At 39.1% G+C, this 21304-nt stretch overlaps 3 protein-coding genes and 1 long non-coding RNA gene across 12 annotated transcripts in view; 2 read left to right on the top strand and 2 right to left on the bottom strand.

The window, feature by feature from the left end:
• kif21a (kinesin family member 21A) overlaps positions 1–1743 on the bottom strand; it is a 70345-nt gene extending 68602 nt beyond the window's left edge. The window contains exon 1 of the mRNA XM_016678547.1: positions 1286–1743. Within this exon, the coding sequence (XP_016534033.1) occupies positions 1286–1329 (44 nt within the window). The 5' untranslated portion in view covers positions 1330–1743. The remainder of the gene's footprint in view (positions 1–1285) is intronic.
• A 1771-nt stretch (positions 1744–3514) lies between these two features.
• Positions 3515–14412, bottom strand: LOC103147593 (proton myo-inositol cotransporter-like). 9 transcript variants are annotated; one of them, XM_016678551.1, is made up of 12 exons: positions 13630–14412; positions 11957–12413; positions 11069–11228; positions 10775–10983; positions 9589–9697; positions 9344–9507; positions 8646–8760; positions 7145–7270; positions 6924–7042; positions 5711–5863; positions 5343–5515; positions 3515–4148 (listed from the first exon to the last, which is right to left on the bottom strand). In XM_016678551.1, exons 2-12 carry the CDS (start codon positions 12399–12401, stop codon positions 4059–4061), a joined length of 1863 nt encoding a protein of 620 aa, XP_016534037.1. In that variant the 5' UTR covers positions 12402–12413; positions 13630–14412; the 3' UTR covers positions 3515–4058. The 9 variants fall into 9 exon arrangements, 6 of the variants coding, with proteins under 6 accessions (XP_016534037.1, XP_007566074.2, XP_016534036.1 ...); XM_007566012.2 differs by having other exon boundaries at positions 11957–12416; XM_016678550.1 differs by lacking the exon at positions 13630–14412 and adding an exon at positions 12528–12939 and having other exon boundaries at positions 11957–12416.
• Positions 4637–6526, top strand: LOC107837883 (uncharacterized). The gene is made up of 2 exons (XR_001663936.1): positions 4637–4687; positions 6183–6526. It is a non-coding gene; the product is annotated as an uncharacterized LOC107837883 (long non-coding RNA).
• A 1095-nt stretch (positions 14413–15507) lies between the features above and the next one.
• The window catches only part of lrrk2 (leucine-rich repeat kinase 2), a 49685-nt gene continuing 43888 nt past the window's right edge, over positions 15508–21304 (top strand). Inside the window, exons 1-4 of the mRNA XM_016678549.1 lie at positions 15508–16140; positions 17705–17790; positions 18174–18283; positions 20488–20576. Coding sequence (XP_016534035.1) covers positions 16005–16140; positions 17705–17790; positions 18174–18283; positions 20488–20576 — 421 coding nt within the window. The 5' untranslated portion in view covers positions 15508–16004. The remainder of the gene's footprint in view (positions 16141–17704; positions 17791–18173; positions 18284–20487; positions 20577–21304) is intronic.

Genomic DNA, 21304 nt, shown 5'->3' on the forward strand with positions numbered 1-21304 from the left:
ACTGGGACATTTTAAATATGCAAAATAAATCAACAAAACAGAAACAACAAATAACATGATTTATTTAAGACTCTGTAAACAAAATTGTCCTTTAAAAAAAGAATTAATTGAGTCCAGAGTGAAGACTTTTGTCATCCAGCTTTTGGTAGAAAGAAAGAGAGAAATAAGAAAAAAAAACGATAAGAGAATTATTAAGCTAGTCTTAATATATCATGTGATTAATAGATTTATTGCCTAGTGGAGCAGGCCTCAATCTGTCTATCTCTTCCTTTCTAAAAGAAAATCCAAAGAAAGGTCCAAAACATCCAGATTAATTACCACAAAACAATTTTTTTGCAGCATCCTAAATTAGATTTTCCCCAATTTCACAAAACACAAAATTCCCCACAAAGCATCTTTTAATGAGCAATGATGATGCACTTTTATGAGCAAGTACAGGCAGACATGTTGGGAAAGTGATCAAGTGCAAGCATGGCAAATATTGTATTCAAAACAACAAGAAAGGAGAAGAAGAAATCAACAATGCTTCTTTTTTATGATGACCAGAACAGAAACAAAGAGACACTAGCTTCTCCTTAACAAGTCCATCTCTGCCTCCTTACCAGATGGGTGGGAGTGGCTCTTTTCAATATGACAGCACTCTGCAATGTAATCATTCCCTAATCTCTACATTTCCTTGTAAAGCAAGCTCGCAAGTCGGATCTGATTGGAATAAAGCTTAACAGTGAGATCCATCACTGGATTCTCTACTGAAAGAGTACAGACAAAAAGTAGAGTTGACAGATGAACTGAATGCTCCACCGCCCCTCCTCCTGAAACGTGGCTGACCGTGAAGCTCTTCTTTCAACGATTATCTGTCTCTCTGCGGGCGGCCCTGAGGACAGACCAGGCCAGGCCAGGCTGCTGGACAAACGGACTCATTCTCTTTGTCTCACCGTGTCTGGAAGCTGAGCCGCTGCAACAGATAAACATCACTCCTCCCAGCGCCTGATGCCGCGTGCAAGGGGACGGAGCTTGTGCGTGCGCACCTGAGCTGAGCGAAAAGTGTTTCTTTGTTTTGCTACATCCCACATAAAGCCTAAAAATCTCAACCTAAACCATAATGTCTAAAAGAAATGCCTCCCTCGCAATAAAATGATTGGAGGCAGAGGACGTCTCTGGAGCTGCATCCGCTGCTGATGACCTGTAGATGTTTGCTAGGCCCGCGGCGCTGACTGACAGGTGGCACCGGGCAATTAAGACAGCTACGCATTTAGTAAAATGATGGAGACGTTCAGAGACTTACCTCAGTGCCACGCGGACTGAACTTTCATCCTGTCCCGTCGTCATTGCTCCGTAAAAAGAAAAGAAAAAACTGTCGAAAAACTATAGTATTGCAGCAACAACAACAAGAAATGTATCTTGGCTTATTTCCCTTTGGATTAAAAAAAAAAAGGCAAGAAAGCAGTGCGCACTCTCTCCTCGGTACAGGCAGACGGCGCTTCTCACCTCGAGTTCAGTGTCGTCATTTTGAGACTAGCTGAAAAATAACCTTGAAGGTGTTCAAACCATGGTATGAGCTAGAAGTTAAGTGATGCACCGCATCTTTGTGCCGCTCTGGCCGGGTGCTTCAGCTTCGGCTGAAGCTCGACATGCACACTGAGAGAGAGCCGCTACGGCTTTAGCTACGGGGAAAGCCATGCGCGCGCGCAGAAACGCACGTTAAAAAAAAAACGCATCCGCGCGCTGCCATTCCTCTTTTTTTCTGCTCGGTACACACCGGGAGGGAGCCGCAATGCGTCAGCAAGCCACGCCCTCTCTTACTTGGAAAAATTGCCGGCGGAATGACGTCATAGAACGACTTTGGGAGAAAAAACAAATACAGGTGTTTGAGAGTTTATTCCATGTAGCTTTATTATTCACACCTTCCTCTTCGCTTTGCCTTCGCTTTGCCTTAATATTAGCACTGTAAGACCACTTTATTTATTATTTTATATAATCACAACTGTTGCAATTTCAATTTTTGATAGTTTGAAATGTACATTGTTTTATCTTTTTTCCTATTTCTCGTGCTTTGTACAAATCAATAGAAGCATATTTTTAATCCATTTATTCCCCATGTTCTATAGAAAAGCATAAATGTGAACACATATTTTTATTATTATATCAACTTTAATAAGTTGATTTTCTTATCACAAATAAAACAAGTGATCCTTAAAAATATATACTGCTCAAAATAATAAAGGGAACATTTCACTTTAATTTTGTGTGTGGCTCCAAATCCAGGCCTCCATTGGTTAATAAATTTGATTTCCATTGATGATTTTTGTGTGATTTTGTTGTCAGCACATTCAACTTTGTGCAGAACAAAGTATTCAATGAGAATATTTCATTCATTCAGATCTAGGATGTGTTATTTGAGTGTTCCCTTTATTTTTTTGAGCAGTGTATATTAAAAATAGTATCAGTTCACATATTGTTGTTTTTTTCCTATTAAGCCAAAATATGTAATTTTTCCTTTTATAGTAAAATACAGTAAGTAGAAAAGTAACTGGTTAGATTTCCTTGTAAAAATAAAAACAATCATAAAAGAATATTTGTCCCACTTTAAAATAAATATAGATGAACAAGATAGTATATCTTACATTATATCAAACATTTTGATGATTCACAGCAGGAATTAGATGTGGAGAATGTCAGAATTATAAGAAACAGATCACTTATGTTTTTTTTTAATTGTCAGTAATTTTATTATCCTTTTAAACATTAAAAGCAAATCAAACTAAATTTATTCATGAAAATCCGATCCAGCTGCAAGCTCAGAGAAAAGTGAGATATTGACATTTTCAAGGAAAAAAATAGAGATTTTATAATCTCATATGACTCATTAATGCCTATTGATTTTTATAAAGCATGCTTTTTTCTTTTTTACACATTTGGTATTCTCAATTGAGAATATACAGTGGACATAATTCTAATATTTATTTTGAAGCTGAGGGTGATCTTGACTTGTGCTCCGCTACTCTTTAACATCAGAAGATCATATCAGAGGAGCCAAAAATGGAGCCACTTTTCAACAGACCAAACCAATGGTGCCATCTTGTGGCTTCAGAGGGAAAAAACAGTGACACAAAGATTTGTGTTGAGAGCCACTTACGTTACGATTACTTATCTTACTTACATCCCCGTACATCATGAGGCTTCCTCATGCCCAACATTTGTCTTCTAATGGAAGCATAATAATATGTTATCTGTCAAAATTTGACTGAAATCCTCTCTGATAATGCTAAATATCATATTCTGTAATTAACACTTGTTTGGTTGTTTACTGAATTGGATAACTGATAGTTGGAGAAACACAGCATACCATTATTTTGTGCATGGGAGGACTGCACCCAGCCTGGCACTTCCTCTTCATGCTACTTTATTTTTGTAATATTACGACTTTATTCTTGTAATTTTATAATTTTGATTTTCTTAGAGTGGCCATAACACAAATGTGGCAACATTTTAGAGAAAATAAAGAGACTTTCCAAACAGTGTGACATTTACTGGCACAATTCATTGTCACAAAAACAAAAAAAAAGAAAAAGAAAAAAATTATCAAATGTATGTACTTTTTGTAGCAGCAAGTTCATTCGTACCTCAGACACAATTATTCTAGCAGAAAAGGGAAACTTTGTCAACGTCTGCTGGCAGAACATAATCTTTTATTTTTGCACTTGGGACAGAGTTTGAATCGTTTTACATCGCAAAGCGTCGGAATGCATTCATAGTTCATAGAAAACAGTTGCCACCATAAAACATACAGATACAAAGGTCTTCCAGTGTGCTGGACATTTTCTGCAATTTGCAAACACCTCGAGTATAAAAAAATCAACAACGTAACAACGGTTTAAGTAAGAAATCCTGTACAGTTTGAAAATACCCACAGTAACACAAAATCAAATAAGCACAAAATTACTGTGTAAAAAAACGACTCCTGTTCAGGGACACTTGGCCACGATTATCTGAGCTGCAACAACAAGGACATATGATTCATAACAATGTTACAAAATAAAGGCAAAGCTTTTAGCACTTCACCATGAGGCTGTACTTACAGTGATATAGGCTATGGCGCAGTCTGAGTCCACTGCTCCATAATGTGCTGGCCTGTAATCTGAAGACTGCTATAGAAAAACAATAACAATGTAGGAACACGTACACTTTCTAAAATGTAAGAAACAGTTAAAAAAAACAACAAACTAAACATTTGGCTTACATAGTGCAGACTCCCACCACGAAAACAGCAAACCACAATTGGTTGTTTTCTTCCCCCACCAGCCCAGATTAGGAGAATAAAACCACGTTAGTGAATTTGACAAGAATGTGTTTTGTGACGTGACGGAAATCGCTGGGAATCTTCATGGATCTTAAGAGCAAAAACACATTCTTGCCGGTGTCCCGTGTTTGAACTCTCCCAGGCTAAACCACAGAAGTAGGTGTCAGACTGAAATCATGCAGAGTTTGCAGGAGGTGTAAATCCACGTATCTTTACGCTCCAGAATGGCTGAGGAGAACTGAAGGTTTGGTCCCTCTAATCATTTTTATTTTATTTTTTGTAAAATTTCTGCAGCCAGATGATGGTTCAATTCATAGGAAAGAGAGTTTTCTGGGACACAACAATGATCTGCTTCTGTCACATGGAGAGGTTTGTTTCCCTTTTAAGGTGGAAAACAACAGCTAACGTATTAATGCCTTGAGCAATAGTCAGCCGTTAGCTGCGTTTCCATTACAAATGTGTGCAAAACTTGGTTCATATTCTGCTAATGTTGAATAAGCACAATTATTGCTGTGTTTGCATTAAATAGGAAACACAATTAAAATCACACACAAATGAATTTGTTCACATGAAAAGTCATTAAAAAACATCCTTCTGCCACTTCCTAGTGTCTTCTTTGTCGTTTCTGCCAGTAGTAACCTCTAGTTGTTGATCATGTGACTTGTGCAATGCAAAAAAAGTTTCAGCTTTGAGAAATCCACCAATTCTGACAGAGCAAATAAACCACCTCGTCCTAGGGCAAAAGCCATTTAATCAAAAAAAGTTTTTGTCAAAATTGCTGTGCTTCCATTAAGCAAATTTATTTTTGTAATTCCAATTTGTGCAATTGTACTGCCAATGGAAACGGAAAAGTCAGTGTTTTCTAAGGCAGCATTGTTGTCTTTCCTCCCTGCATAAGCAGTCTTCAGACAGAACAGAAAGCAGAATCAAAATAGATAGGAGAAAGTAAAAAAAAAAAAAGCAACCAAAAATTAAAAGCCAACCCGCTCTACTCTACATCTGAGGCGTCGTTATCAGAATGGAGGTAGTTGTTGCCTTTTACCCGGATGTAGTGGACGTGGCGGTCGTCGCTCGCTGGCAAATCTCCACAAGAGCAGAGCCGCCTGGCGAACAGGTTCTCGATTTCCTCCAGCTGTAAGCCCTTCGTCTCCGGGAGGCAGCAGAGGACGAAGAGGAGCCCCAACACCACCAGGCCCGCGTACAGGAAGAACGCACCTGGGAGACAGGAAGTCAAGCAGGGGTCTCTGGTGATGTTGTTGTTTTATTTTGGAAACCCTCAATGGATTAGCCAGGATTAGCATGTACCCACCAGAACAGAGAGTAAATACTCTTGTGGAAACGTTTTAAATGAAGACAAACGAGTTACAGTTTAACAGAGCGATGTGCAGGTGTCCTGAGCATTACCCTTACCGTAATACGTCAGATACTCTGCAACATGGAGAAACGTCAAAGACACCAGCACATTGAAGATCCAGTTGACGCCAGCAGAGCAGGCGTTTCCAGTGCTGCGTGCCCACAGCGGGTAGATCTCTGAGTTCACCGTCCAGGGCATCGTGCCCATACCTGCAACACGCATAGCGTCTCTGAATTTTAAAAATAATTGTCAACTTAATCAGTAATCGATTAATCGTTAACTGGAGTACACAGACTCAATAAAAAGGGCAAGTGCTGAATGAACAACAAACTCAGAGCCAAAAGTATATGAAAAAATATAATAACCATTTTGCATCTGGGATTAAGACTAAAAAAAAAACTTTGTAAAGGTGTTCTGCTCCTCAAGGGACCTAGTTTTAGCTTCACCCAGTTCTAATTCTGTTAAAAAAAAGAAAAGAAAATTCATAGGAAAGAGAGTTTTCTGGGACACAACAGTTTCCCTTTTAAGGTGGAAAACAACAGCTAACGTATTAATGCCTTGAGCAATAGTCAGCCGTTAGCTGCATTTCCATTACAAATGTGTGCAAAACTTGGTTCATATTCTGCTAATGTTGAATAAGCACAATTATTGCTGTGTTTGCATTAAATAGGAAACACAATTAAAATCACTATCCAATTATAAATCGGTTCTTCCAAAAATAAAACCACAACAAAAACCCACAACAGACTACCGTAGAATTAAGATGTATTCTTTCAGCTGCAGATGTATCCTTTGCTACAAATGATCAAGCGCACACTAAGAGAAAGTTATATTGTTGCATTTTAGGCAATAAAATTTTTATTTTCTTACTTAAAAAAAAAAGAAATGGAATTATTTGGGGGAGGGGGGAGTTTCACATTTCTTGTCTTGCATAAAACAGGCTCAAGTGTTTAAACAAAAAATCTGCAGATTGTGCCAATATTTCTATCAGATTAATCCGTCAGAATAATCAATGGAATAATCTATCACTAAAATAATGAGCTGCTGTGTTTGCTAGCTGTTGGTGTTTCACTGTAGGAAAAAATGGATTTTTGTTTCATTTTTTTCTCAGGTAATGTTATGATAATTCTTCCCATTTTGTGAGAAATCAAAGTTTTGTAAATAATTCCTATTAAACATATGTCATAAAAAACAAACAAACAAAAAAAGACTCATCTTTACATGATAAGCAACTTGTTATCCGTTTGAAAAGAAAAGAGGTGATCTGACCTGGAGCAAATGATGCGAGATAGAGGATGAGGCCCAAAAGAACAACCCAGGAGTACGATGTGGGACAGTAGTTGTAAGCCCAATATGGGCTGAAAGATTCTTCCGTCCGATTAGAACATCTGGATGAAAAAGGAAAAAAAAGAAGGAAGAAAGCAGACTGGTTTTAGATGTTAACAAACTCTACACTTCCAACTCAAAGCACGTGCAGACGGTGTTCTGACCTTCCCCAGGCTGCGCTGTCGGTCGATGCCGGACTGACAGGAACGCAGGAAGAGTTGAACACGCCGGCGTCGTTTTCGAGGTAACAGAATCCACAGTCTGGATCCAACATGCAAGGTTCACAGGACCTGGCAGAAGGAAACATGGTTAACCTAAACATGCCTGCAGAAAAAAAAGGCTCTCATAAGAAATTAAACAGTCATTTAAAAAAAGCCAGCCAAGTAGGTAGAACTACAGAAAATGTTTGAGATGAAACAAGACAAAAGTCTAGTCAGGTCATATAACTGTAAGCATCCACTCATGTTTAAAGGGGCAGTATTATTTACACAAACATAGTGCCATTTTATAGCATGATCAAGTAGTTATGTTACCTTCAATGTTAAAAAAAAAGCCATATACTTCAAACATGACAAAAGGAAATTTTACTTAAAAGTAATTTGAAATTGGGCCTCTGTGTCTTTAAGAAACTCCTGCTTTGTCTGGAACTGCCTTCAGGAAGTCATCACAACACGGCTCCTCTATTAACCCTTTAACAACGTTTTTACGTGAGAAGTAGCTCCTATTATGAGCTCAGGTGTTTGCTAATTGCTGCTGGCTAGTCTGAAGGAGCTGAGCGGGAGAGGGATGGGGAAGAGCAGCTCTGAGAGACAGAAGATTGTAAAGGTAGAAGGTAAAATGACTACAGCAAAATAAAGGGAAATCTCTGTAAGATCATTTGTTTCCATCAGTCAGAGAACATCTATTTTCCAACAGGACAGCGACCCGAGGCACCCACGAAAAGATACACGAGGTGGTTTGTGATTGCAGTCAAAGATGCATTTAATAAACACTGACCCAAATTGGGTGAAAATTTATGCAGTCACTTTTATGTTACTTATTTAATTTGATTGTCATTATTTTGAAGAAATCTGTGCTTTTTTTGTAAATTTTTTGGCCAAAAATGCCTAATTTTGTTGGTTATAACGAATTTCAAAAGGCAATAAAAGGGTAAAACTTCCAAGGGGGTGAATACTTTTTACAGGCATTGTACGCAGCCATGCTTTATGAAAGGCAAATTGTGAGTCACCTGTATTTGTAATTTGTGCCAACTTGCAATCTTGGTGCATTGCTCTTCACGAAAAATATGCGGCATAAAAACATTCGACATTTTACTGCAAATGGGAAGTTGGAATTTCAAATAAACAAACATGTAAACAGGAATCCTAAACAATCAGGTTTACAGACTCAGAGGAGCAGCTTCCCTTAAATCAATTCCTGTAAATATGCCATGTTAAATGCTGAGAGTATGATTTTACTATCATTCTCAAGAGAACAGAACACGGCTGAAATTAATTTGTGGGTAAAACCAAAAGTGAGAACAAAAAATTAGCCTTCTGAGGAACAGTGATGGTTTCGTTTAGTGCAGCAGTGGAACTTGAGAAGACGCCCATCTTTGAGCAGTCGGTTTCTCTAATGAGAAAATAAAAAAGGGAAGTGACTCCTTTGTGAATTTGGTTTTCTCACTCATAAAGTCTGCAGGTGGAATTGTGAAAGTCGACGGGGTGTAGCGTGACAGGAGGAGAGTGTTGGGCCGACAGCAGGAACCCCACAGCCAACAAAGTCAGACTCAGTCCAGTTCCTGCGTCAGAGTAAATAAAAGCTTTGAGACAAACATTTCTGAAATTTAAAGGGGCAGTATTGTGTTTCCTAGGCACATATAGGCTTTTTATACCACAATCAAGTAATTATGTTACCTTCAGTTGTTATAAAAATGCTGTATATATCCAAATATGACTTTAAAAAAATGTTGCTTTGTAATTTGATGCCTTGAAATTAGGCCTCTATCTCTTTAAGAAACTCCTGCTCTTTCTGAAACTCTACTTTCAGGAAGTCATCACAACATGGCTCCTCTATTAACCCTTTGATAATGTTTTTTTACCAGCCTTGCACTGAGAAGTAGCTCCTGTGATGAGCTCAGCTGATGCTCAGTTCCACCAGATGTTTGCTAATTGCTGCTAGCTAGTCTGAAGGAGCTGAGTAGGACAGTGGAGGGTTGCTCTTTGAGACAACACTCCAGGAATGTTTATGAAGAGAGAATAACATTATAACATGATGCACAGCTCAAAAAAGCTGTTTTCACACAACACTACCCCTTTAAGAAGTCCTCTTGCCATTCAAACTGCCTTTCAAGCTAAAATGTGATAATCTGAGCAGTTACGAACCCAAAAGACTGCCTAGCGTCAGCTTCCTGCGGCCCACCCTCTCCACGAGCCAAACTCCCACCAGGGTGAACACGAAGTTGGTAGCTGAGGTTGCACCAGCCAGCCAGATCGCCTGTTTGTCTTCCCGCACCCCGGCCATCTGCAGGATTGTGGCGCTGTAGTACCTGGACACGAACAAACAGAGCGATGAGGTTAGCAGAGCGAGGTAAAAACGTCTCAGATGTGACAGGACAAGCAGGGCATACATGACTGTGTTGATCCCAGACAGCTGCTGGAACATCTGGAGGCCACACCCGACGATGAGAGCCCTGCGAGTCGGTCCATAGCTGAGGATGCGCAAAATGACGACACCTCCTGAAAACCAAGAGTTAGAGTTTCCAACGTGACGTTAAAGCTGCAGTATGTAACTTTTATGAAAAATAGTTTTTTTTTGTTTTTACATATTTGTTAAAGCCGTCCCCATGTCGTGACAGTATAATATGAGACAGATAGTTTGTGAAAAGATGGATCTCCTCCACCTCCTCCCCGAGCTGCTATGCCCTCTGAAGAAAGTCAACAATCATTTCTTACAACCAATCAGAGCCAGGAGGCGGGGCTTAGCGCTGTCACTCAACCTCATGTTTACAGCTGATTGAATGATGGTTTGGTGATGAAAATAGCTCATTTAAAGTATTGGCAGAGGGAGGATGGGAGTGGGGGGGGGTCACAAAATACATTAAATTAAAAATCCAAAAATGTGTTTGTTGTGAATTTTCTTTTTGTTGTTGTTGTTGTTGTTTTTGTTTTACTAGTTCAATAATAAACAAAATGTTTATGAAATGTGCATATCCAAAACATAAAAAGGACTTTTGCCTTAGTAAAAGAAAAATGGAAAATTTCCACATTTTTCACACTTTTTGGAGCAACAACTGTTTTCTATTTTATTTGCCAGATGTTTAGGGGTCGGAGGTCGAAGAAAGTCTTGTCAAGGGCCACAAATGGCTTAGAGCGCAAGGTTCCTAACCTTTTCCATGCCATGGCCCCCTAAAGTGCATTAGTTTCTGGCTGGGGACCCCTTTCCAACGCAGAGACAATGCTAATATGTAAAGAAACATCAGCTTTTAGAATGCGTTGCTTTACTTTTATTCACTATTTAATAATTATTACATTTGTTAACACAAGTGCTGCCTCATCCTTCCTTATTTTAGTCAGCCAGGAGCTATTAGGGGTTATTTGTACGAGGACAGTTCCTTTGGTCTTTTTATTATCTAAAATTATTCTTATTATTATTATTATTATTATTAATACTAGATTCGGTTGTTTTATTTTTCCCCCTCATGTCTTCTCTCCATCTTTCTGAATCCCCCTGGTTCCCCATGGTGGCCACCATTTTGAAAAACACTGGTCTAGAGAGCCACATAAAAAGCTACGGGAGCCTTGAGTCTCTCAGACCTGATCCCGTTTCGTTCTCCTCCTCCTCGATGCTGGTCCTGATGGTGTCGTACTCCTCCTCGATGTTCTGGCCCCCCCGGATCCGGCCCAGGACTTGGCGTGCCTCCTGACTCCGGCCTTTCTGCAGGAGCCAGCGGGGGCTCTCCGGCAAGAAGATGAAGCCGAAGAATTGCAGCACGGCAGGCAGGATGGACAGACCCAGCATGTACCTGGGATCGATCGGGAAGTAGTTGGAGGAGGACACTGCTGAACAGAAATTACCAGAGAGGAAAGGTGACATTTCAGGTCAAATACCTCCAGCCATCGTGACTCAGGTAGCTGAACGCCCCGTCCACCACACTGGCAATAAACTGGCCACCAGTGATGAAGAGAGAGTTGATGGTGACCAGCTGGCCTCGCAGGTGCGGAGGGGAAACCTCAGCGATGTATACAGGGACGGTCATAGAAGCAATGCCTGTTGGGAATAAGAGACTTTTTGTAAGTCATAACTCCAGTTTTTGCATTTTGCACATGTAATCTCTGCCTTAAAGCAAAGAGTGGCAGCATCAAGCAAAAGACTTGAGACTAAGGTGGAGAATGACGTTCCAGGGAAGCGTCAGTCCTTAACATCAGGGCCTGACTTCAGGAAGGGCTTACAGGGGCAGCAGCCTGGGGCCCTGATTTTTGGAGGCACCAAAGACTTTTTCTTGTTTTTGTTTTTTTAAATTAAAGTATATTTTTCAAACGTTGTACTTCAAATCAAACTCATAATCCAACATCAGGTAAGTTGTATTGGGATGTGTATGAAGAAAAACAACATCCACTTATTTGAAAATTATTAAGTTCTTGCTGATGTGTGAAAAACTGGTAAATAATTCAAAATTTAATTGCAGCAAAAAGTGGTTTTAATGTACTAATGTGTTTTATTATCTATTGCAAGTAAAATTTTGCTGGGGTGGAATAGCTAAAAAAAGAAAATAATAAATAGATTATGTGTATTTAAATAAAAATGTATGTAAATTTCTATAGAATATATGTATGTATTTCTTTATGTATCGGGTATTACATTTACGTCTTGATTGAAGAAGATAACTCTGTATGCCTTTGTGTGAAATGAACATGATTATCTGGGGGGGACCTATGCTCTTCCCTTGGGGTCGCCGCTGATTTATACTCTTCACTTCACCAACTGGAGTTACTCACCGATGCCCAAACCCACTGTGATGCGACCAACAAGGAGGACCACTTTGCTCAGGGCGACAGCCATAACAATCCCACCGCCACAGAAGATGAAGCTGGCGATGAGGATACAAATCCTGCGCCCCAGCCACCCATTCAGGAAGCCCCCGCTGAGGGCGGAGAGCGCCGCGGCTCCGACGGTGCTGGACACCAGCAGCTCCTGCCACAGGGCGCTCAGGTGCATCTCCTTCTTCAGGAGCAGCATCGCACCAGAGACCACCCCAGTGTCATACCCGAAGAGGAATCCACCCAGGGCGGAGAAAAACGCCAGCAAGTAGACGAAAAACGGGGTCGTTGAGGCGTCTTGATCCCGGACGCTCTCCCCGGCGTGTCCGGACGGAGGTCCAATGAGACTCCGCTCTCCATCCTCTGCAGCTTTCTGCCTCCTGCTACCTGTGCGGTTACTCATCTGTCATTGAAGCTGCTGGACACAGGAGAAAGCCGGGGTTAGTTAGTTACAGTTAGTTAGTTAGTTAAACAACCTGCGCTTTTTGGGGGGCATGACAGCACCAAGTTAGAGTCAAACTTAACCTACTATCTGGTTAACAACAGGCGATAAGGCAGCGTTTGCTATTTCTGCTTAATATTCTGTCACAGCAGCGACGACAGTCGCAACGTCGTAAGAAAAAAAAGCCCAAACTGCACTTTGGCAGTAAACTGGCAGGGCACATTTGTTTGTTTACTCATCTGATAAGGAGACTGCTAAGCGCTCGGGGCAGCCATGTTTGCGTGACGTAGGCAGTCTACATAGGCATGTTAGTGAAAAAGAGGAAGAAACACGTTTTAAAGTTGGGGCCGTTTTTAATATGTAGTCCAATTATCCGTAAATCCATTATTACAGTTGAATTACAAATACAGGATAACATTCTTTCTCCCTGAAAATTTGATTTTTTTTTTCCTTAGGGAATAACGACGTTAAAAAAAATCAGAAATGTTCATTATTGATAGGAAGTTTGTGATTTAAGATGTTTTATTCTAGTCTTTTTGTGGTTTACAGCTAGCCACACTAGTTTAGTGAATGCTAAACTAGCTTGTCTAAAGAATTTAACAGAAGCAATTCTATTTTACTGTTATTTACAGAACTTTTATTTAAGAAAAAAAAATCAAAGCCGAACTACGTTTTACAATTTTCATGCCCCTCGCAATATGGCGGAGATATTGACGCACGACCTCTGGAAGCTCGTTGCTCGTCTCTTTTTCGAGTTCAAAAAGAGAACTCGAAAGAGTTCTGACGGTGGTTATCTACAACCACCGTCAGGCTCAATGCAATGACTGTGTCACAGTTGAACATCGCTGCTTTTCGGCAAGTTTCATTAAACCAAAATACATTTGCTGACACTGTAAGTCAACATCCGCAAACGTCGACTCGATCAATTTTCTTTCGCTGGTTGTTTTCATAAGCGCATTAAATAGAAAACTATTTGCTATGAAGATTTGCTTAAATGAATGCATTTAAGCATATCTTAGTTTGTAGAGAGCTTATAGACTAATCTAATAGATCCAAATTCGTTGAACATAAAATTTTCAATCCTCAAACTATTTCTTTGACTCAGACAAATGATTTGCTTTGCTTTAGTTATTATTTTATATCTATTTTTTGCTTTCTTGTTATAATTGTATTACTTGGATCCACTTACCTCCTAAAAAACTTCCAACGCTCTGCTGCACAGCATTTCTTCTTCGGCGAACAGGAAGCTTTCTGTTGGATCATATGATATTGCCGATTAAAGGGACAGCAGGAAGGCGGCGGCAGTCCAGGTCATGTCGTAACCATGGTCGTAACCTGTTCATCTGGATGTTCAGCGAGAGAGACTCAACAAGGTTTATAGATGGTAGTTTCCAAAGACCGACGGACTTCGACTCCATTACTGAGTTGATTTTTTTTTATTGCACGCACTTAGTTCTAGTTTCAAGACGTCATGTTTTTTCGTATTTTATTTATTATAGCACAAACTTTATGTGCTCATTAATTAGTTCCACAAAAGTTTTTTTCTTTTGTTTTCTTTTTTTTTTAAATGTTCAGATGTATGGGATCACCGTAGTGCCATAAAACATGAATATGAAACGTGAAGAAAATGAGAAAAAAATGAAGTAATTCACTATTGTTCAGTGAGATATTCACAAGTCTTTCCCCCCACGTCCAAGACTACATGCAAATACCTATATTTTGAAAAAAGATAAAGGGTAATACTTGTTTAAGTAATAAATACAAATATGCAAAAAAACATTTAAAATATAGAGAATAAAATCTGTTAGGATTTTTTTGTGCTTCGAGAAACAATCCTTTACAACTCTAAACAATAAGCAAGTTCCAAGGTGGGCTATGAGTTACACAAGATAATAAATACATGAGAATGTTGAAAGTTGCCATGATGACATTTTCATCATCATCATCATCATCATCATCATCATCATCATCATCATCATCATCATCATCATCTTTATTCCAGACACAGACAGACAGAACAGGCAATGCTTTTATTTTGATAAAAAATTAATGCTTATTTTGCTCTGAAACAACCCAAAGTCATTTAATGCAATGTTTATGTTAATGCTGACATTAAACTCACACTGAAAAGGTTGAATGTTTTAGATAAGGTAAACCCTGAAGTTCAGCTTCCAGAAAGATGTAGATGTCTTACATAATTAATTACAGTTATAGGTTATAGGACAGCAAAAATATCTTGATTAAGTTTTTCTTTATTAGGTTTTGTCAAAATGTTTAATTTGAGCTATTTTTTCTCAGTTTTTAAAACTATGTAATTATTTTCAGGCATTCGAGCTTTCCATATATTCCAACTACCGTAACACTTCTATTTGCGCGCCAAAGAATTAAACACGTTTGAGATAGGAGACACGGCTGACAGTTGTTTTGGTTTTGTTGTTGTTTTTAATATACAACGTTATAAAAAATATCTCTAAATATGTTTAAAAACTGTTTAACACCGAATTTCAAAGAAGGTAATAAATACAAAATAATGATTGCGTACTTGCACATTTTCTTCCCTAAAATACAAAGATTTGTTGTCTAAAAATGAAAAACAAGCCATAAATAGTTATTTTCAATTTTGTTTTGTATTTTGTTTTTGGATCTATTAGTTTTTGTCTTTAGTGACGCTGGGATTCTGAGACGCATTCTGATTACCGTAAAACTTGTGAATGCGCCGCAAAATCCAAATCATTTGACGGTGACGTTAGAGTACGTTGAAAAAATTGTTTTCCCTCTTCATTCCGGATTATTAACGAAATATATGTTGTATTAAAAATGTTTTCAGACATATAAAAACATGTCTAACGCTTGTTCTTCACCCATGGAATTTGCTTTGTGTTTGAGTAACGCAGATTGGGAAGTGCTGTCAATGGAACACGGCGTAAATCAGTGTTGAGTATTTATAAATTAGCAAACTATCATACAAATTAAAAAAGTTTTAGAGGTTGACTATTTTTAGGGTTGTGTCACTTATCAGCCGATGTTGCCATAGTTCCAAAACATTCCTCACGAGACAAACTTGGTTCCAAACTTGTGTCGGTGTGACAGCTGCGCCCTCGTGCTGCGCCACCGCGCGGTGTCCTTTTCCAGTCTCTTCTTCTCTAAACGGGAAGTTTTTTTTTCCTCGCTCGAGTCATATGATGTGACCGTGGAGAAGCAGGAACAGTCAGAGAGGAACCAGCGGCGTCTCCCACAGAAACACCGGAACGTGGACGAAAAATGGGGAACACGCGAAGGAAAGTTATGAGAGGAAGCTGATGTCAACGCTGGGACCGAAACTCCTCGTCACTGACAGCTTCCCCCTTATAACAACTTGTAGCTCTACTGTAGCTACTGTAATAATACGCAAACAAGGTAACGCATAATAATATGGTGCTATGATACATGTGGCTGTCGGGGAAGTTTGCTGTAACAGCCAGCTTGGGCTCACGGAACACGTTCTCGGTTCTCACTGCGAGAGAGTGCACTGATTGACCTAAATGCACGTCAAGCCTTCAGCAGGAAAACAACTCTTCAAAGACCATGGTTAACAAAGAAGAGCTGGAAGGAAGGCTGAAGAAGCTGCTGGTGCGGCTGAAAAACCCGCAGGAGGACAGGCAGCTGTCCACGCTGATCCAAATCCTGCAGGATCTGCGGTCCCTGACGGCAACGGAACATGGTAGGAAACCCCCCATTGTTCCCTGCATGTTCACCAAACTGCTGGTAGCAAACAGGAAAACCTTTAAGTAACCATGCTGCAGTAGATTGAGGACATTTATGTTTTAAAACGACTCCATGCAAAAACCTACAGTCCAGTTAGTTGCTGCATGTAGTGCGTAGTAAACTTTATGCAGTTGTTACAAAAATCCCAGGAAGTGGGGTTTATTGGCAGAATGACAATAAACCCCACTTATGCATCTTAAAACCCTTCATCTTTTTTTTTAAATAAGTGGAACAAATATTTGATTATTGTCAAACCATGTTTAAACAAATAGTTATGCAGTATAAAAGATCAATCTCAGTATTCTTTAACATATATGTAAAAAAAACATACTAAGTTACCTGTAAAATATGGCAGTTGTCCTATTTTTGCCAATAAATTAGAAGCTGTGAATCCCAAGTTTTGTTCACTTGAAATGAATTTGAACTTCCCTCAGAATCACTGTGCAAGAAAGCAACTATTGAATACACACACACACACACACACACACACACACACACACACACACACACATATGCATATATTTAAATAGACATAAAAATATATAGTGGAATCAACAAGAAACAACCAGGATGTTAAGAAAATGCTTTACAGTTGGTGCACACTTCCCATTTATCATCAATGCAGCAAGCAATAGGAAACTAGTTTGGTACACAACTGGCATGGATTTTCACTTTCATTTTCTTAACACTCCCCGCCTCCCCCAAGAGTTTGCTGCCCTGGGAGGAGAGCCCATTTACCAATATAAAAAAACCACAGAAAAATCTGAATTAGAAAACAGCAATACCTTTTAACCAATTTACTCTTACAGTCAGGGGGCAAATCTAACATCTCCCTGATGAGCTGATTATCAGCAAATACGACCACCTTTAGTAAAAACAGGAGTTTTCACAGTGTGCTGATTACCAGTGTATGTGATGCCAAGAAGAAAAGATATTTGAGAGGCAAATTTTGCAAACTGTCAATTCGGATCACATTTCCAACAAATCAGATTATGGCATTTTGGGAAAGTTTTAAGATGTTTCCAGCAAGCTTATTCCAAATTCAGGTCAGATTTTAGTTTTTCTAACTGTGCAGACGTTCCTGTTCCTGACCGTGTATATGACCTCTTTAAATTATAAATACTTCACCTCATAGCTGCTGATGGAGATGCTAAACTCATTTAAAATTCCTTAGGACTGTTGTCAATCCTGCATTTCAGTCAGATGGTGTTGTATCTCTGTTGGTATAATGTTTAACATTTCCAGGTTTATTCTTAAAATATGTGATGTTTTAAAAGCTAAACTCACCCACACTTAAAGCTAAGTACAGTTAAAAAGCTGCAATAAAAATCCTGCCCGAGTAATTACTGCTTCCTTTGACTTGTTCTTGCAGTAACACTGATCTTTTTTTGGAATTCAAATTTGAATTCTATTTTTAATGTGACCTCTTTCCAGTCACATTGAAAGTAGAAGCAGTCGTGTGTTTAAAGCTTACTTGTCAGGTCTGATGTTTTTTTTTGCTCTTGTTCTTGTTATTGCAGCAGCTGAGCTTTTTGAAGACAAAGATGTCCACGTTCCCCTCACAGTGGTGCTTTCATCTTATACAAACAGCAAAAAAGTCCAGGAGGTAACCCTTCGCATCTTGACCTGTCAAACGGCTTCACCTTTAGCTTCTGTTTGGACAGTTTTTTGTGTAAAAAGCAACAGAAATGTGAAGTTACAAACTTGCTTTCAAGGGTGTGTGCTCTGTTAGAAAATGACTAATCTGTAAGCGACTTTTCTCTGTCTGATCCAGCCAATTTATGGCATCAGGTGTACCTTTGCTTAGCAGGCTAAGAAATGCAGCACAACGCAAACTGAAAGTATGATTGTGAGACAGTATAAGCACAGATGTGACACACTCACCTGCCTTTCCCAAGAGGTCCTGAAACCGAAACCAGTTTAGTCATTTAGAGAGAGAGAAAAAAAAGTTGTCTGATATGATTCCTCTTTCACCTCTTGTTACCTCAGGTGGGCTTGTCACTGCTGTGCAGGCTCATTGAAATACGGCCGAAAACGCTGGAGGAGCTTTGCAGACCTCTGCAGGCCAGCAGAGACTGGGAGGTACTGGCAGTGCACCAGTAAGTGAAGACAAACCTAATTGTTAGGGATTCATATCTTTTTACAGACCTGTAAAATATTTCAACTCACAATCTTAACATCGGTGTGTGCAATAGTCCCTGTGTTTGGTGGGCTGGAATGTTTGCCGTGTACTCGCACCGTTAATGCAAGTAAGATATTTTCTCCCACCCAGTAGCTGTGTTTCCATTACACAGGTGTGTAAATCTCTGTCGATATTCCGCAAATGTCAAAGAAACACAATTTCAGACAAACTAATATAAACCCGGACATAAACAACAGCTGAAAAATTCTAAGAATTATGAAAGAATTCTGTGTCTGTAAAGCGCTTCACTTCACCATCCCACCACTCTTAGTTCCAACGTTGTATGCAGACACACTTCTCTTCAGAAGTTGCAGTCAGTACTCCACAAAAGGCCGTTGCTATTAGACATGCCTTTTTTTTGTTTTTTAATCTTCCTTTATGTTATGATCTTGTGACGTTTCTGTCTGCTCCCGTTGCAGACAGGAACGGTTGTGCACGTGAGTCACTTTGGGGTTGTAAAATGGTTTTCAGCAAAAAATCAGAATTGAGCATCAATACCTGCTGTGTATGTAGCCTTATTGTACCATAAAGTCTAAAGAATTGTTCAACACAACTGCATTCCACAGAGGTTGATCACTGAAGGCCTTGTAACTGGGTCAGGTCCAGCTTCTTTGACAGTCAAAAGCTTCTTGATAGTTCAATTCAGTCTGTATCTTCCAAAATGACAAAAGTTCCTGGCAGAGGAGCCTTCGTGAGGTACGGATCAGCCAATCAAAATCAATAGTTTGTTATAACTAAAATGAGAAATTGCTTGGGGGAAATATCACATTGACAAATTTGGAACTTCCTCAGTGCAAATGAAAGAACTTGAACAGAATGGTGCAACAACAGTTTGGAAAAAAAAACCCTGAAATGTAGTAGTTATCTTTTTGGAAACTAGCTGTATTTGCCTTGTTTTGGCTGAACCACAAAAAACATCCAAAGTGGGCAGGAGAGCAAAGAAAGGCCAAAGCTGGTTCCTGATACTTGATCAGTGGTCCTGTCTTCATCGATGAGTCGGTATGAAAAGGCATAGACAAGAGATAATGAAATGCCACATACCAGTAATGTTCAAATAGTATGAAATTATTCAAGTAGGTTATGTACCTGTGTGTCGTTGTTAGCTAACAATGTATAGCACCTGCTCTGCCCTGTCCTCTGCCACTGAGAGAGAAAAATGCTTTAAGAATAAGAAAAGTTGACTCCACTCCTCTTGTTATGAGCAACCTTTAATCTCTTCTGTCAACATAAAAAGAAATGAAATCCACTCAAGTGTAGCTACATTGATATTTTATAAAGGAGACAACCATCCACAAATGTGCAAGTTAGCAGTCATGAAAACACAGGAAGTGAGCAAAACAAAATTTGCCTGATGACAAACTATGACACTCTTCCGTTTGTCGTCAAATGTCCAACATGTGGCGCTATAATTATGATGCAGTATTGTACAGATCGCAGCCCTCTGGGCAAACATGTTGCCCTTCCCTTCCTCAGACATTGAACCCATTGACCTGGTTTCCTCTCCTTTGTTTACATGATTTGAATAGCCATCTATGAATTTTATAATTAGTTCACATAACGCAAATTTTGTCAGTTTTCAAGTTGCCCAAGCTTAATTTAACAACACGACCAAACATGCAATCTGCCGTTGGGGATTTTCCTCTCACAGTACACCTTCCACAGTTATTTGCACTCGTGATAAAGACGTGCCTTTTAGACATTTTTATTTCTCTTACCATGGAGCTTACTTTACATCATATCTAGTTGAGATCAGTGTCTTGTTCAGCCTTGTTCCTTAATGTCCCAATTGTTTTAACCTTTTTCTTATCGCTTCAAAAGTAGAAATGTCTACATTTTGGCAAGAAGCTATTCCCTAACTTACTGCCGTACTTGATCGATATGCTCTCTCGTCTTTCCCATTTTGCCAGTAAGAATTGGTGTTTGTCTTGCTCGGACTACAATACCCAAGATGCTAAGGGAGTGTTGGAAGAACAGCTAAAAAAGGGAGAACTAAGAAAAATGTGTATTTGTCACAGTAGATACCAATATTAAACTATTTTACCAATAATTTTGCCACTACATGATTTCACCAACATCATGCGGCTCTATTAACACGATTTCTCGTTCTGATTTTGTTTTCAGGCAGATCCTGAAGGTCTTATCGGAGTTTCTTGCAGACCATCAAGTAACCATTGTTGGACTCAGAGCCCTGGCACTTCTGCTCACATCAGGTACATTATGTCTATGTGTAGGAAAGAACTCCTGCATACATACACTGTATAACCAAAATAACCTGCTTGCTGACCCAAATATTAGATCAAGTATTTCAATCACTTCCATGATGACAGATGTGTAAATTTCGATGTGTCTGATGCTGTGGTGTAAAACAAGCCTTCCATGGACTCTAAAACAGTGTAAAAGTGGAAAAATCAATTATGCCTCTCTGTCAGTTCTGTGGATGAGTGTAGGCTTAGCAGTTGCCAGGACAACAATAATTTCTTGACTTCACTGTGTTGTGTTTGTTTCAGGATGGATTACATTTGGGCAGTGGTGGGGAATGCTAACTAAAAATATAGTTGTGCTAACCCTAAAGCATTAATCATAAATGTTAGGCATACTCAGATGATTTTCTCTCCTCCCTGGTTTGCTCTGGCCACACTCTTCAGTGTATAAAACATATAATATAGTACAAAATAACTAAAAATGGAATACACATACAGCAAAGCTTAATATTTCCTTGCTAATAACTTCACAAGTCTTAAGTAGCTTTTTAGCACTTTAATATCTTTAATATAATACCAGTATAACCTTAAATTCACAAAAATGTAAGCATTGCTCATATTGTATACTTTCTTAACTGTCATCTCCATTTTTTTTTTCTTTTATAATTTTTTTTTTTTACCAATTACTTTATTTCTATCCCTGAACAAAATAAATGTAGATCCAATACAGTATAGGT

The sequence above is a fragment of the Poecilia formosa genome, unplaced genomic scaffold, assembly GCF_000485575.1.
Source record: "Poecilia formosa unplaced genomic scaffold, Poecilia_formosa-5.1.2 Scaffold185, whole genome shotgun sequence".
In the NCBI taxonomy this organism is placed as follows: Eukaryota; Metazoa; Chordata; class Actinopteri; order Cyprinodontiformes; family Poeciliidae; genus Poecilia; species Poecilia formosa.